Genomic DNA, 16,394 nt, shown 5'->3' with positions numbered 1-16,394 from the left:
GCAATCTAATTGTATAGGTTTTGTTTTCTTTTCAAAAGTGCATTTTTCAGATGAACTTATTCAGAGCAAACATTGACTAGACATCCTACTTTTTTTAGTTCTTTTTGTCAACTAAGCCAAAAAATTCTTCCACAGTAGCCCTACATTCTCCATTGTCCTAGTTACAAAAGAGGAGGTATTGCTGCTAAGAAGCAAGGTAGTGAAGCACCAGAAAAAGAGGTAGAAGTAATAACAGAAGGAGGTAAGGGAAGGAACATCTCCCCTTGGGTAGCTAGATACTAACATTCACCACTCGATTTGTCTGAGTTCCATTTCACTCCTCAGCTTCCCTTAACCTCTTGACCTTACTTTGCTGACAGAATAGCTTTATGTCCCCTTCCAACTGTGTGAGCCCAAAGCTTCCCATCTCAATATCCTTTTCATGGGCCTTTCTCTCCAACCCTTCACTGGCAGTGTGGGTTTGTTTTCTCTTACTTGAAAACAAAAGTGTTCTAACAGATAAAGGACAGAACTTTGTATTTTATATATCTATATATTCTGATTCTTTACAACAAAACTGTATTTCTATTATAAATATTAGTAGCTAACATTTAACTTGTTTAGTCCTCACAACTCTATAAGGTAACTAGTGTTATTGTATCCATTTTACAGATGATGAAACAGAGGCACAGAAAAGTTTTGTAACTTGATAAAAGTCAAGTGAAAAGTAAATGTTGGAGTTGAATTTCATAACCAGGTATTCTGGTTCCAGAGTTTGTGTGCCTATTTACTTCACAAAGTTGCCTCTCTTTTTATAAATGTCAATATTAAAACTAAAGAAAAATGAAAGAAAATTTTCTTCCTTGGCACTGCTACTGCCACCACTATTTTCCAGATATCTATCATCTTGTGTGTGGACTGGGCATCAAACACCTTTCATGCCCCACCTCACATCCTCTCAACCCTAACATTCTTCAAGCAGGTTGAACCTGGCATCACTTGTCTACACTGTGATATATCTCACTTTCTGTCATAGGCCTGTAAGAATCTGTTCTGCCTTTTTTTTTTTTTTTTTTTTTTTTTTTTTTGCGGTGTGTGGGCCTCTCACTGTTGTGGCCTCTCCCGTTGTGGAGCACAGGCTCCGGACGCGCAGGCTCAGTGGCCACGGCTCACGGGCCTAGCCGCTCCGTGGCATGTGGGATCTTCCTGGACCAGGCCACGAACCCATGTCCCCTGCATCGGCAGGCGGACTCTCAACCACTGCGCCACAAGCGAAGCCCCTTTTCTGCCATTTTTAAGCATGCATAAGTTTGGAAGTGCAAGGGGTTGAACACTCCATGTAGTGACCCTCGACCAATGGGATATGGGAGTGGTAGAGAAACATTCCACTCTCATGTCCCTCCAGAGGGCGATTCTGCATGTACATTCTATGTGGCTCCTCGGTGGGATCTACCTCCAGTTTTGCAGCCGAAAACATACCCTTCTAATAACTTTCCTTCCATTTCTGCTTCATTCTTCCCAGTATCCTACTCCTGTTGCCTGGGATCACTTCCCAACATCAACATGTATATGAAAGTCCTTGTCTCAGGCTCTGCTTTCTCAGGATAAGACAGACTACTAATCCAATAAGATGTATTTAACTTTATTTTTCACACTTTGCTACTTTCTCACACACTTCCTCATTTAAGCCTCCAAAATTTGCTTTGAATTAAGTAAATGCTGATATTGTATCCCAATTTTAAATAAGATATTCTTGTTCATATATTACAATAATACATGTGAATGATTGCTTTAAAAATATTACAAAGAATATGAGAAGACTATCCTTAGTTCATGGGCTTTTGTCCTCATCTTTCTCTTCTCATGGTTGCAAGATGTTTGTTGCACCTCCACATATAATGTCTGCATTCAAGGCAAGAAGATTGGTGAGAAGGGGCAAGCCATGCAAGATGAATTTGTCTCTTTTATCTAATCAAGCAAACACTTTCCAAGAAGCCTCCCTGGATGACTTCTTTTTTGTTCTCATTAGCCATATGGCCATCCCTGTAAGGAAAGAAGCTGGAAAATTAGAAAATAAGATTGCCGTGATTGACTTGAATCAGTTATAATTCAATACTTGGCCTGGGCACATTGCCACACTGAACAAAAGTGGGGCCCTGATAAGAAGTAATAAGGTGTAAATGTATATTGTTTAGGCAATTAAATTCTTATGTCTACATAATGTTTACATTTAACATAAATGGTGTTTTTTATAATCTGCTTTTTTTCATTTACTATAACATGGACATCTTTATATGTCAGTACAGAAATATCTATGTTATCCTTTCAAAACTGCAAGCTGAAATGTTTAGGCATGAAGTATACTAATGTCTGAAACTTACTTTGAAACATATAAAGAACAAAACAAATGATGCATGAATGGACATATGGATAGAGATGTGATAAAGCAGAAACAGCAAAATGTGAATTGTAGAATCCAGGTGGTGTGTATATGGTTGCTCACTGCACTATTTTTTCACACTTTAGTCTACTATGCTTTGAACATTTTTATATATTTGAACATATTCATAGTAAAATGCTGGCAAAAGTATTAGTCAAATTGAATAATATGTACAAATGTGTAAGTATGAAAAAATAAATTGAAAATAATATATTTTGCTATAAAATTACAATTAGGACACATACTAAGTGTCTGAATGTAATTTTATGGATTAAAGAAGCAAATATCAACTGCTCTACTGAAAATATCATGGTTTGAAACAGAATAATTAATGTAGGTACACACATTTATAAATGTTGCTGGATATACTTCTAACTGAAAAAAGATATCATGGCAATTACTATTCTGTAAGTTTGTTCATGTCTTCACATATTTTATCTTAAGAGTAAGTTTGGAGTTTTTAAGGATCACCTATCCAAAAATATAAAGCCCTCTAGTTCGTCTTATACCAATCTTCTACCCTGTTTGTTAAACAGAGAACAGGTGTGTGTAGACTGAAAGGGCCTCTAGGTAACTTGAATACTGACTGAATCTACAATTGCATTATAACTTGACCTCTCCCTAGCCCATTGTCAGAAGCTCTGAGAAAGCCCAGGGATAAAGTACATGGTGGAGGAGTTAGAGAGATAACTTATTTTGGAGACTGGTGTACTGATAAAAATTATAAAAACCTCAGGGAAGTGGGAGAGGATTAGAGAACAGAATAAGGGAAGGGCTGGGCCAGGACAACAACAGGGAAAGAGGTAGAGGTAAATAGGTTAAGGAGGGGTTTATCACTAATTCTTTACAACAGGAGAAGAGAGAAACTATGTTTACATCAGGAAGGGTGGAATGTTTATACAGAGAAATGCTATACTTTGGGAGAGGCAAGTGCCAAGAAAGGGAAATATTGAAAGTGGGAAACATGCCTGAATTTTATACAGCTGGAAGTTTGCTTGTATATTAGAGAGAGAGGGTTAAGATGGGGTTAATGGGTGAGGATATCCAGGGGGACCAATGGCCTCAGAGAGAATAAGCAAGGCTGGCCTTAGCCCCAAAGGGAGGAAAGTCTTAATTGCATTGCCTAGCACTTCCAAAAGAATGTCAAATAGTGGTGATAATAAGCATTCTTCTCCTGTTCTTGGGTTTAATGGGAATGCCAGGTATAGCGTGAGGTTGGCTTCTGGTTTGATACAGATTTATTTATCATGTTAAGTAAGTACACTTCTATTCACTCTTTATTAATATACTTATTTTGTAAACAAAAAATATTGCCCACCATTCGAGTTCTACAGGGATCAAGTCATTAGCTGTTGCAGTGGCTGACCTAGAACACACACTGAAAGGAATTCAGGATGAAGCATTCCTTGTTTTGAATGGGCCCCTAGACAGTTAAATGCATATCTAAGGAAGAATTTCAATGACCCCAGATTCATGCATCTTCCCATAGTTAGAGAAGCACTAAAATCATTAACTGATATATCTGATGCTCGTGACTAGCAGTAACTTTTTACCAAGATGTATGATTGACTACATGTATTTCTCAGCGCCCCGCCCCCAATCATATATATATTGGCTCCTCCCCTACCTCTTTGGAGCAGTTCCTTACAGCTATCTGGAAGGCTGTCTCCCAGGCTATAGTCCTCAGTAAGTCCCAAAATAAAACTGAAACTTGCAGTTCTCACATTGTTCAGAGTTTTTTGTTGTTGGCAGTTTTGGCAACCATGAAGGGACCCAGAGCAGATTTCTCTCCTTCACCTGAACTCTGTGAGGAATTGGAGCCTTGGTCCTGTGTCCATCCTCCTCCTTAGCAAGTCCAGATGAATTTGAATAAGTGTCTCTTGGTCTCAGATCTTCCGATTATTGGTTGACAATCCTGAGTTTTATTTGGCTGTGGATAAAAAGGTACCTGACTCCTCAGTTGAGAGACACTGAGGAGGATTTTCCCAGTTGAGAGACACTGGGAAAAAGGGCCTGGTTGAGAAACACTGGGAAGATTTGCTCAGTTGAAAGACACTGAGTGGTTTGGACTGGGTGATTAGGTAGGAGACTGGCCTGATGTCTTTTCTCAATTTGGCTACCTTAACAGAATTTGTCAGAATAACAGTGAAGATACCATATGAGAGTTCTCTGCTCCAAAGAAAAGGGACACAACTTCTCCTGGACAGTTATGGCTTTCTCAGACAACTGAGAAATTTATGGAAGTGGTGAAGGCAAGTCCTCATACTATGCAGTGGTCCAATAGGGACTTCCACTCATTAATTAAAAACTTGCTCGCCCAGGGACACACAATATAAGTGTTGGCTACGCAGTACTCTGAGCACCCATGTGATTTTAGATTGACAGAGGGAGAAGCTAAGACACATAAAAGAGCTGAAATGACTCTAGGGTGACACCTAGAGGACTTAAATTCACAAACAACACATGGGTCCACCACATAATTTCATTAGCAATTTCATTCCAACAAACCAACTTTAAAATGGGGAAGAGTTTCCCAAACAGAGAAATGAGAGGAGTCAGAAAACTTCTGACTTAGCACCCCAGTTGAGTTTATGTATATTTGGAACTTATACTTGCAAGTCCTTTTAAATTGTGAATTAAAGGAACTCTTGCCCTGAAATGGCCAAGATGGGCCTCTTTTGACATTCCAAAACTGGTTTCTGTGCATGCAGTTAGAGAAACCTCTCAGAAGGTAAGAATTCTTACCATGTTAGTCAGTTTCCTTGATCTCTGCCTGCAGGATCTGCTGGAAATTAGAGTGGTAAGAGTTTTTCTCTTTTCTAAAATTAGATTAGTGGGAATAAATTTCTGTAGGGCTAGCTCTTTGGACTCAGTGACTTTTGGTTTGAAGTTTGGAAGAGTATTCTAGATTTGTTAATCCTTTTCCTCCCAGAGATGGTCACTGATTTTTGTTGTTGTTGTTTCTGTCTTTTGTGTCTTTGGTCATAAGGAGGAAAACCAGTCCTCCTTGGTCTGGTTAGGTTTTCCTTTCCTGAGAACTTGACTTGTTGATCAACGGGAATATTCTTTCTGGTTTCCACCATACAGAAGGTGCATATACTGGCGTACATTTGGCAGTCAGTCAGATAAACTGAATGTTCTTTGTCTGAGAGTGTCAGCTCTCAGGGGAGTTTGTCATAAGTGATCTCAGTCCATAAGGGGCTTTGGTCATCTCAACCTTTGTTGTTTCCATGTGTACAATGAAGGTCTCTACTTCTTTAGAATGTCCTTGGGAGTGAAATTTCTGCATCTTGTGAGGGCTGCATGCATTGCAGTCTCTTGAAGGATGCCTCTTACATACTTGGTTTAACCATAAAAAGGTTTATTGGTTTGAGTCACTATTAAGATCCTGTTCATCAATAGACAAATGATGAGCCCTCTGAATTGGAAAGACTTCAAAATTGTTAAAATTTTAGAAAGGGTTCATCTTAAACACTTGTACCTATTTTAATTGGTATGCACTTCTAATTTCCAAAATAGCTTAATTGACGGATTTGTTGTAGAAGGCTAATGAAAGATTAAAGATATAAAACGTACCTAAAACAAAAGACTATAAGATTGACTTAGTTCCTACTGCTCCCCTCTATACTGCTTTATTTGAGTACTCATTCTTGTAATCCTCTGTATGAATTGCTTTTCCACTCTGAAGAGACTATTAAACAGTTACCTTTAGAAATGGGACCACTTGAGGCTGTAGGCAATCCTCTTCAGGTCAAAGGCTGAACTGAGGGCCATAGTTAAAGAATTTCTTAAACCCAGAGAGGATTCTCAAAAGTTTTTGTAAATGGATTACCAAGATGGGAGGCCATTGGTCTGACTAAACAAGTGACCATAGCTGATATTCAGAACCTGATAGAAATTTTTTTGGCTTTCTCCCCCAAGCTAAATATACCCAGAGGGAAGAAAAACATTCCAACATAGGTGGATCAGTATGTCCATCCTTTGATATCATTTATGTGGCTACCCAATTCCTTGAGGAATTAAAAACAGCAGTCTACTCTTTCCAGGACCAGAGATGTAGCTCCAGAAACAATTCAAAGCCCATCAATCGTTTTTTCCACTCCCCGAAACCTCCCCCTATTTATCTTAAGAGGCTTGTAAGTATTGAAAAAAAATTCTGGCCTTATGGGAACAAAAGTCCTCCTAGGAGGCACTTGCATTTCTCTCCCTGAGCCTTTGAGAGGTAAATGTTCTACCTAGTCTTCTCGAGGAACTCTTATCTAGGCCATCTTTTTAAAATGCAAACTTAAGAAAGGTAACCCTTATCAAAAGAAAATGAAAAGGGGGATAGGTCATTTGGAACTTGCCGTGTCAAGGACAAATATAAATAATCTTCAGTGTCTTCTCCATAAATATTAGTAAGAAAAGGTTTAGCCATCTAAATAAGTGACCTTGATTTCTTCCATCTGCCAGAAACCCAATTTGAACAGACTTTTCTGTAACTGATGGGTTTTGTGTTATTGTACCTGATTTAAGGCTGAAAATTTGAAATGAGAACTAAGGGGTCTCTGTTTGTGTGTGTCTACATATATGTGTGTGTGTTGTAGACGTGTGATATAGCCAAAATTAATTTGTAAAAGAGTCCTATTTAGTTGGTTTAAAGAAAATTAAGCATTTAGATAAATCCTCAGAAATATGGAAGAAACTAAAATGAATTTCAGGATCACATAGACTGGGAAATATTCAGTACTAAGTTAATATTTGGTATTAAAGTTAGTTTATTATTAATGTCTTTAGAGTCATCAACATTAAATATAATACTTTTATTGTACCTAGATTTACTAGAAGTTAAATAAGATCTTATATCTGTTGCAAAATTTGTCAGCCAGAAAGATGACTTGATATAATAAAATTTTTATAAGTAAATTAAATGTAAATGGGTTAAGAGTTTTTAGGTGAACTCTTTAAGAATAATCATGTTTTATGGTGTGTCTACTTAGAAATCGTTTCTCCAAATCTTTTTGGCAACTTCAAACTTTAGGGTTTTGCTAAATTAAATTAAATGATGGAAGCTTATTGAATATCTAGATCATTCCCAAATAAAATAAGGTACTGAAACATTAATTACTAAACATAGGCTTCCTTTTACAGAGAAACTAAAGATATTTAGGACTATTAATAAATATGTTTGGTTCCACATGGAGACATTTTCTATAAGAAAGCACATATTTAAAAAAATTATAAATAGTATTTAGAAGTTTGCCAATCTACAGAATGCTAATGTAAAAGACAGTTCATAATTGCTTACTTCTTAGTTTTTGCTACAAATGAAGGCGTTTAAGAATTATAATTAAAATATGTAATTAAAACCACTAAAAATTAATAAGGAAAACATCTTTGTATGCAAGGAAAAAGAAGGTATAAGGAATGGAAATACACTTAGTTCGGGGAAGAGAAAGTAATTTTGTCCTAAAGATAGCTTTAAAAGAGAGAGAGAATGATGGCTTCCACAACACATATACTAAAATTGGAATGACACAGAGAATATTAGCATGACCCCTGCACAAGAATGCCACACAAATTTGTGAAGTGTTCTATATTTTTATTAGCAGATGCAAACTACTATATATAGAATGGATAAACAACAAGGTCCTACTGTCTAGCGCAGGGAACTATATGCAATATCCTCTGATAAACCATAATGGCAAAGAATATGAAAAAGACTATACATAAAACTGAATCACTTTGCTGTTTAGCAGAAATTAACACAACATTGTAAATCAACTATACTTGAATACAATACATTTTTTAAAATAAAAAAATTAAAGTAAAATGAAATCCTATAAAAAAAGAGAGAGAGAGAAAAGGAAAACATAGGACAAAAATCTAAAGGTTAAAAAAAAAGTAAGTTAGGGCTTCCCTGGTGGCGCAGTGGTTGAGAGTCCGCCTGCCGATGCAGGGGACACGGGTTCGTGCCCCGGTCCGGGAAGATCCCACATGCCACGGAGCGGCTGGGCCCGTGAGCCATGGCCACTGAACCTGCACGTCTGGAGCCTGTGCTCCGCAACGGGAGAGGCCACAACAGTGAGAGGCCCGCATACCTCCAAAAAAAAAAAAAAAAAAAAAAAAGTAAGTTATAGAAGTTTTGTCGAAGAGAAGCCTTGAGAATAGAGTTCTGTATGTGATCAAGACTGGCTAAGATTAGAATAAATTGTAAGATGGTGCAAAACCTGAATTTGGTTTTCTCTCTGTTAAGAGCACGAAGTTTTAATGGGATATTGATATGCTCTTGATAACAGATAGTAAAGATTTTTTACCTTTTAAAAAAATATTTATTTATTTATTTTTGGCTGTGTTGGGTCTTCGTTTCTGTGCGAGGGCTTTCTCTAGTTGCGGCAAGCAGGGGCCACTCTTCATCGCGTTGCGCGGGCCTCTCACTATCGCGGCCTCTCTTGTTGTGGAGCACAGGCTCCAGATGCACAGGCTCAGTAGTTGTGGCTCACGAGCCTAGTTCCTCCGCGGCATGTGGGATCTTCCCAGACCAGGGCTCAAACCCGTGTCCCCTGCATTGGCAGGCAGATTCTCAACCACTGCGCCACCAGGGAAGCCCAATTTTTTACCTTTTAAGTAAACTGTTGCAACTTTCTGTATTTTGCTTTTGAAATCTTTTGTCACTTTGCTTGGGTGGATAACTAAGTACTGTTACATAGTGACCTATGATTCTATTTGACCAAGTGTTTTAAACCCTTTTTAATATATTTGACAAACTTCCCCAAAATCAAATTCTAAATGAAGTTCTTTTGACCTGTAGATAACATTGAGGTTTTCCAGAATGCCTCCGGAGCACCTCAAGATTTGTTTTCTCTCCTTATCAAAGAAAGACATTAAACTAATTAGGCTAATTTTATATGTTAAATTACATGGGAAGCATTGTTAAATGAGTGGTGATAAACCTTCTTAGGTTGTAGAGTATAGATAATTGTCATTAATATAAATGTTCTAGAAATTATGTGAAATTTCTAAAATTTAAATATGTCCTCATGTAGTATCATCAGTCATAATTCTAATTATTGTTTTAATATTGTATGCCACTAAAACAACAAATTTCTTTGACAATTGCTTTGTAAACAGGTCTTTAACCTTGCTTTTTAAGTCTTTTGTCTTTTATAGACAGTTATTTTTGTACTCTGATGCTTCTGTAAAAATGCTTCATCTTCCAGAAGATTCATAGAAAGAACCTTTTGACAAATACACGTTTCTGATAACTTTCAGCTCATAACAGTGAACAGGTTAAGAAATTAAAGAATTCTCCAGCATTTATTATTTGTAGATTTTTTGATGATGACTATTCTGACTGGTGTGAGGTGATACCTCATTGTAGTTTTGATTTGCATTTCTCTAATTATTAGTGATGTTGAGCATCTTTTCATGTGCCTCTTGGGCATCTGTATGTCTTCTTTGGAGAAATGTCTATTTAGGCCTTCTGCCCAGTTTTTGGTTGGGTTGTTTGTTTTTTTGATATTGAGCTGCATGAGCTGTTTGTATATTTTGTAGATTAATCCCTTATCCATTGATTCATTTGCAACTATTTTCTCCCATTCTGAGGGTTGTCTTTTCTTCTTGTTTATGGTTACCTTTGCTGTGTAAAAGCTTTGAAGTTTCATTAGGTCCCATTTGTTTATTTTTGTTTTTATTTCCACTTCTCTAGGAGGTGTGTCAAAAAAGATCTTGCTGTGATTTATGTCAAAGAGTGTTCTGCCTATGTTTTTCTCTAAGAGTTTGATAGTTTCTGGCCTTACATTTAGGTCTTTAATCCATTTTGAGTTTATTTTTGTGTATGGTGTTAGGGAGTGTTCTAATTCCATTCTTTTACATGTAGCTGTCCAGTTTTCCTAGTGTGGAGAAAAGGGAACCCCCTTGCACTGTTTGTGGGAATGTAAATTGATACAGCCACTATGGAGAACAGTCTGGAGGTTCCTTAAAAAACTAAAAATAGAATTACCATATGACCCAGCAATCCCACTCCTGGGCGTATACTCAGGGAAAACCATAATTCAAAAAGGCACATGCACCCCAATGTTCACTGCAGCACTATTTACAATAGCCAGGACATGGAAGGAACCTAAATGTCCATCGACAGATGAATGGATAAAGAAGATGTGGTACATATATACAATGGAATATTACTCAGCCATAAAACGGGATGAAATTGGGTCATTTGTAGAGACGTGGATGGATCTAGAGACTGTCATACAGAGTGAAGTAAGTCAGAAACAGATAAACAAATATCGTATATTAATGCATATATGTGGAATCTAGAAAAATGGTACAGATGAACCTGTTTGCAGGGCAGAGATAGAGACACAGACATAGAGAACATACGTATGGACGCCAAGGGGGGAAGGGGGGCGTGGGATGAATTGGGAGATTGGGATTGACATATATACACTAATATGTATAAAATAGATAACAAATGAGAATCTGCTGTATAGGACAGGGAACTCTACTTTGCTTCACTGTACAGTAGAAACCTACACAACAGTGTAAAACAATTATACCCCAATTTAAAAAAATAAAGAATTCTAATGGAAACCCTGATGACTTCATAAAACTGTTAACAGAAGATCATGATCAACAAGAATTAGTTACATAGGGCTGAATGTTAGTTTGTATAACTTTCTGTCTGAAATATTACTAGTTTTTAATCTTGGTTGTCCAAATATAAGGAAACCCTTCACTTTAAGTTAATTATGACTTATAGCAATTTGGTAAATTATAACTTTGTAAGCAGAATTGTAGCATTCATCTTTTCTCACTACTTGATTCCTCCAGAATTTGGGAACTCAGTGAGTATTCTTATCTTTATGGCAATGTAGCTATTTGCATAAGTTCGATAAGAGTCTGTTCTTATAACAGGACATATTGGAAACTTTGGTTATGTTACCATGTTTTTGACTGGAATGTCATATTTGAGAAATTGCACAGAATCAGATATGATCAGATAGCTTTAAAGAACTAAGGTGAACTTTATGGAGCCATAAAACCCCTTGGAGAAACAATCTGGTACCTTGCTTACAAGGAGCCCAGCAGCCTTACCAGGTAAATAAGAAAGGTCACTTCCTGGCCGCCCCAGAACCTTGAAATATTTTGAGGACCTTGAGAAGGGAGGAATTCACCCAATCTATATATAGGTAGTACAGGCGAATCTGATGACAAGCACTTGGCGTGGCTTTACTGGCCTTGAAAGGCCTTTTAAAGTTCAGTCTGAGATTCCTTATGAAACGTTCCAGCACAGCCAATTTAAAGTAGCTTGTGTGATCAATTACTCTTATGCAAATAATCAGGCAAAGTTTATTGAAACCAGACTTATTTTGCAAGCAAATTAGTCAACTTGGCTATATTTTGTAGAAATGAGGGTAATTTTAGATAGAAAAAGATTGTTTCTGTAGATGTTGGGTTCTAGTGTTGTTGTCTTTGAGGTTTTGTATTTACTGCTTAAGACTCACTTCCTGGATGGCTTCTTGTTACTATGTTGCATTATCACAAAAGTTTAATTGAATTATTAAAAGGACATACTAAGATTGTTTCTGAAGCTTATCACATCAACTTATCTTTGGATGAAGATCAGGTGGCCTATGGCCTGCAACCAGGAGATGATGTACACTGGAAAAGACATCATTGAAAGGACTCTCTCCAACCTAGATTACAGGACCCTTGTCAGATACTCTTAATTAGCTCTTGCACAGCATAACTGAAGGGAATTGATTCTTGGATTCATATTTCCCACTTGAAAGGGCCCCTGCACTGGACTGGTCCATAGAGAGGACTGCTCACTTCAAACTCACCTTAAAACAATGCTCAAACAGAGGAGAAACGACTCCCACCCCAGGAGGAGAAGAAGACATCAGAACGAGACAGCTATCCCAAGATGCTGGACCTGATCCATATGATTATTTATTGTGTTTTTTCATTTCTTTGGCTTCTGCACATAACTCAAATGTTTTTCTATCATTGGCACAAGTCCCATGTAGACTTTAAAAATTAATCCAATTGTTGGATTTGTGGTCATTTACCTATGCCAAGTACTTCTTGGTGGATTTCTCCAAGGCTCTAATTGGATGGTCCTTAGGAAAATTATTCTAGAAGAAAGAAGTTACAGTTTTGTTCGAGCCACTTTTGTTATTGCTAGATGGGACCCCTTCACTTGGCCAATCAATCATACTTGCTCTGACCATGGTCATAAATATGAATGACTTAAATCTGCATCATAATCACCCTTGTTTATGGTGCTTTTCCCGGTAACCTCCCATAACTGACGCTCCCCACCCTCAAAATCCTCTTTTGTCTTTAGCTGAGGATAGTATTTAAGGTGAGGGCTTTGGCTATTTTGGTGAGTTACTCAGTTTTTCTGGGTCTCTTCCATGTATACGTTATTAAATCTTGTTTGATTTTCTCCTGTTAATCTTTCTCATGTCAATTTAATTCTTAGACAAGCCAGAAGAATGTAGATGGGTAGAGGAAAATTTCTTCTTCCCTGACGATAGCCTTGGAAACCATCCAGTACCTTGGGGGTGGGAGGGGAGGATAGCTCTTTGGCAACTTTTTTTTTTTTTTTTGCGGTACACAGGGCTCTCACTGCTGTGGCCTCTCCCATTGCGGAGCACAGGCTCCGGATGTGCAGGCTCAGCGGCCACAGCTCACAGGCCCAGCCGCTCCGCAGCATGTGGGACCTTCCCGAACTGGGGCACGAACCCATGTCTCCTGCATCGGCAGGCGGACTCTCAACCACTGCGCCACCAGGGAAGCCCAGCAACTTTTTTTTTTTAAAGTAACACATGTATATAGTAAAAATTTCAAACTGCATGAAAGGTCATACAATGAATAGCCCTCCCTTGAAAGTCAATAAATAGTCCCTCTCATCTCTTATTTCTAGTCCCTCAGTTTCTCCCCCAGAGGCAACCACTGTTACCAGCTTCTTGTGTAGTCATTGGGACGTAGTCTGTGAATATTCAAGTATATGGATATATATTCCCTTCTACTTTTTTACATAGATGTTAGTATACGATATAAACTGTTCTGCACCTTGCTTTTTATATATTGTTTTCTTCCAAAATTTTGTCCTCACGAAATATCTTGCTTCCTTTTTGAGTTAATTTTGACCATTTCTCCAGGAAACTGCCTGTTTCCTCAATATTTTCCAGTTGTTTTCAGAGTTGTACGTTATATTGTCTTGTAATTTAGAACAACTAACAAAGTTCTTCATACCTATTGGTCTAAATGTTAATCCCTCTTCTAACACTTACAAACTTTCTAAGCAATTTTGGGCAAGTCCCGTGAGTCGTGCTGTGTGGTAAATGTTCATAGTCTAACAGAGGGTGATGATTGTAGTGTATTAAAGAATGATGAGTGAGTTTGGCAATTTTCTGAGATATACTTGCAACTAAAAACATAAAATAATTACTATTTTAGGAGCTTATCCCTATGCCACCCCTTCCTCTATAAACTTCCTTCCTGAGTTTCTCTTCATAACATATTAACTCACACTCAACCTGTACCCTATTAGTTAAATAAGGAAAACTGGCATTTTTAGACTGAAATAATGCTTAGGTAAGCCAAATACTGACTGCCTCAACAATTGTTTTATGGCCTGTCCTCCTCTGAAGCCAGCATCAAGGCCATCTTGAAATGAGTGGTAAAGAGGCCAAAAGATGAGGCTGGGTGGTATAAGTTGTGGTTTTCAGTTGGGGAGAGATAACTAATTTTGGAGGTTGACAAGGAAATAGAAGAGGTTATTAATGGCCTCAGGGAAGCCGGAACGGATTTGGTAATCTGATAATGAGTGCTGAGGTCAAGACAGGGGTAGGGGTGGCATTGAGGGTGGGAATGGTAGTGGGAGGGGTGGAGCAGGTGTGGGAAGCTGAGGCTGGGCCTGGGGAATTGTATTCAATACATAATAATCTCTTGTAACATTAAAAAAAGTTTCATATCTACTGGCCTAAATGTTCATATTATTCCCATCAGTATTTGCACAAGTACTGAAACTGTGCTTGGTCTGAGAAGGAGAATTATAAGAATATTTAAACAAAACAGAACAACAAACACACACACACATCTCATTAGTTTGGGAATTTCTTCACACTACAGCCACATTCTTTCTTCTTAAGTTTACTACTTGTGTGCTTTCCTAGATTGCCCATCCAAAAAAATAAGGCTAGTTCACATCATCCCCTACCCTGTTTGTTAAAAGTGGAAAACTGGTAATTATTTGCCCCAGTGGGCACTCAGTACCCTGCATATTGCTTGCATCAACAATGGATGTATTGCCTGAGCTCATTTTAGCCTGAGGTGAGGTGAAATGGAGTCTGAAACACAGAGAAAGTCCCGAGATAGGACAGGAAAACGAGATAGGGACATGCAGTTTTCTTTAAAAAGTTATTCTTACAATAATCGCCCTCTTTCAGCCTTGAACATCTTCAGTACTTGCCCTAAATCGCTTAGCAACTTTGTAAACTGTGGTAAATTGTGGTGGGATTAAAATGTTGGCCAATGCATACAGAGAAGTTTCCCCCCACCCGACCCCAAGGGGGTGAGGGAGAAAAGCAATTTCGGAGGTCGGTGTGGAGACAGTATGAAAGCTTGTAACAGTCCAGTAAGTGGGAAGCTGCTAAGTAGCGGAATGAGAAGCGCAGGTAATCATCCAGGCGAGGGCGACAGTGGAGGGAGCAGTTGTTAAGGTGCGCTTCATCCCTTTATTCAGCAACTGGGAAAGGAAGTCTCTCGGCCGCTGGGGGAGGGGCAGGCTTTTTCCCTAAGGTGCAGTGCTGGTGTGGGAGGCGGCACCCCGAGCCTCCTCCAGAGAGCCGGAAGCAGACGCTGGCGGGGGCGGGGCGCGAAGAGGTGGGAGGGGGAGAGAAGGAAGTGGCGGCCCCGCGGCCGACGGGAGTTCGCTGAGGATCGGGGTGGAGTGTTAAAAAGGGAGCGTGTCCAGCGAGACCCGTGGCCCAGAAGAAGGGAAGCGAGGCGACGCGAACCCCTGCCCCCCACCCAGAGGACAAGGGAGGAGGGCCGAGGGCCGGGGCCGCTAGCAGCTGCTAGGCGCTCTTCGGTGACGCGGCCGCCACGCGCAGACGCGCTGACGGGCCGCGGCCTCCACGTCTCAGGTTCCGCAAAGGCCTGTGGGAGCGACCCGGGAGAAGGAGGGCCAAGATGGCGGAAGCGGCGGAGTCTCCCGGAGACCCAGGGACAGCAACGCCCAGGCCCCTGGTGAGCTTGGGTTCTGCGACAGAAGGGACCGAGGGTGAGGCAGATGCCCCTTAAGGAAGTCGGGCGACGGGCTCGTGGCGTGAAAGAGCCGGAATCCCTTCCTCACGGCAGGTCCTTCCTGTACCCGATGCCAGTCCCAACACTGCGCCTGTTCTTTGGGCTAACCGCTTCCCCCCACCCGCGTTGTTTCCACGCCTTCTTGTGAAACTTTCATTCACTTTCCTTTTTATCCTCGTCCCCTGCATTTTGTTAAATGCTGAGCTTTAGGCGATTTAAGTATCTTTGCATCTGCTGTCCCCTCATTTTATGGAGACTTGTCACTAGCCCTTGTTGGAGTAGCAGCATTCTGGGATTAATGAGAGATTACTTCCCATGGGACGTTATAACTTGACTGTTGATTTGCTCAGTGACCCCCAGTCGTCTTGGTTTTATCCCTGCCCTCCCTGTCGCAGCTCCTTGCAGTCCTCTTCATGCTCTCTTGCTCCTGTCTCTGCAGAGGATAGGATTTCTACTGCAAATACTACAATTCCAAAGCCTGAACAGGTATTTAAGAACACAGGCTTTGGAGTTAAAGTTAACTTGGAGGTAAAGTTATCACCCACTCTGCCGCTTGTGTGAATTTGGGCAAGTCATTTCATGGAGAGTTTTTTCATCTGTAAAATGGAGTTAAAAATACCTGCCTCAAAGAGTTTTTACAAAATTGTAGTGACAAATTATGTGAAGTGTCTAACAC

At 39.5% G+C, this 16,394-nt stretch overlaps 1 protein-coding gene and 1 non-coding gene across 7 annotated transcripts in view; both read left to right on the top strand.

The window, feature by feature from the left end:
• Positions 1–7,898: 7,898 nt before the first annotated feature.
• Positions 7,899–8,002, top strand: LOC137217738 (U6 spliceosomal RNA). The gene has a single exon (XR_010940238.1). It is a non-coding gene; the product is annotated as a U6 spliceosomal RNA (small nuclear RNA).
• A 7,292-nt stretch (positions 8,003–15,294) lies between these two features.
• YIPF6 (Yip1 domain family member 6) overlaps positions 15,295–16,394 on the top strand; it is an 87,647-nt gene continuing 86,547 nt past the window's right edge. For 3 of the 6 annotated variants that reach the window (XR_010940006.1, XM_067723419.1, XM_067723415.1), the window contains exon 1: positions 15,301–15,661. Coding sequence is in view for 4 of the 6 variants with exons in the window: in XM_067723419.1 (XP_067579520.1) it covers positions 15,605–15,661 (57 nt within the window). In the remaining 2 variants the exon portion in view is untranslated. Of the gene's footprint in view, positions 15,696–16,394 lie in introns of all 6 variants that reach the window. The other 3 variants (XM_067723418.1, XM_067723414.1, XM_067723416.1) reach the window with 3 other exon arrangements.

Source organism: Pseudorca crassidens, chromosome X (genome assembly GCF_039906515.1).
Source record: "Pseudorca crassidens isolate mPseCra1 chromosome X, mPseCra1.hap1, whole genome shotgun sequence".
NCBI classification, from domain to species: Eukaryota; Metazoa; Chordata; class Mammalia; order Artiodactyla; family Delphinidae; genus Pseudorca; species Pseudorca crassidens.
The sequence above is the reverse complement of the archived record's forward strand: the minus strand, read 5'-3'. Positions and strand labels throughout refer to the sequence as shown.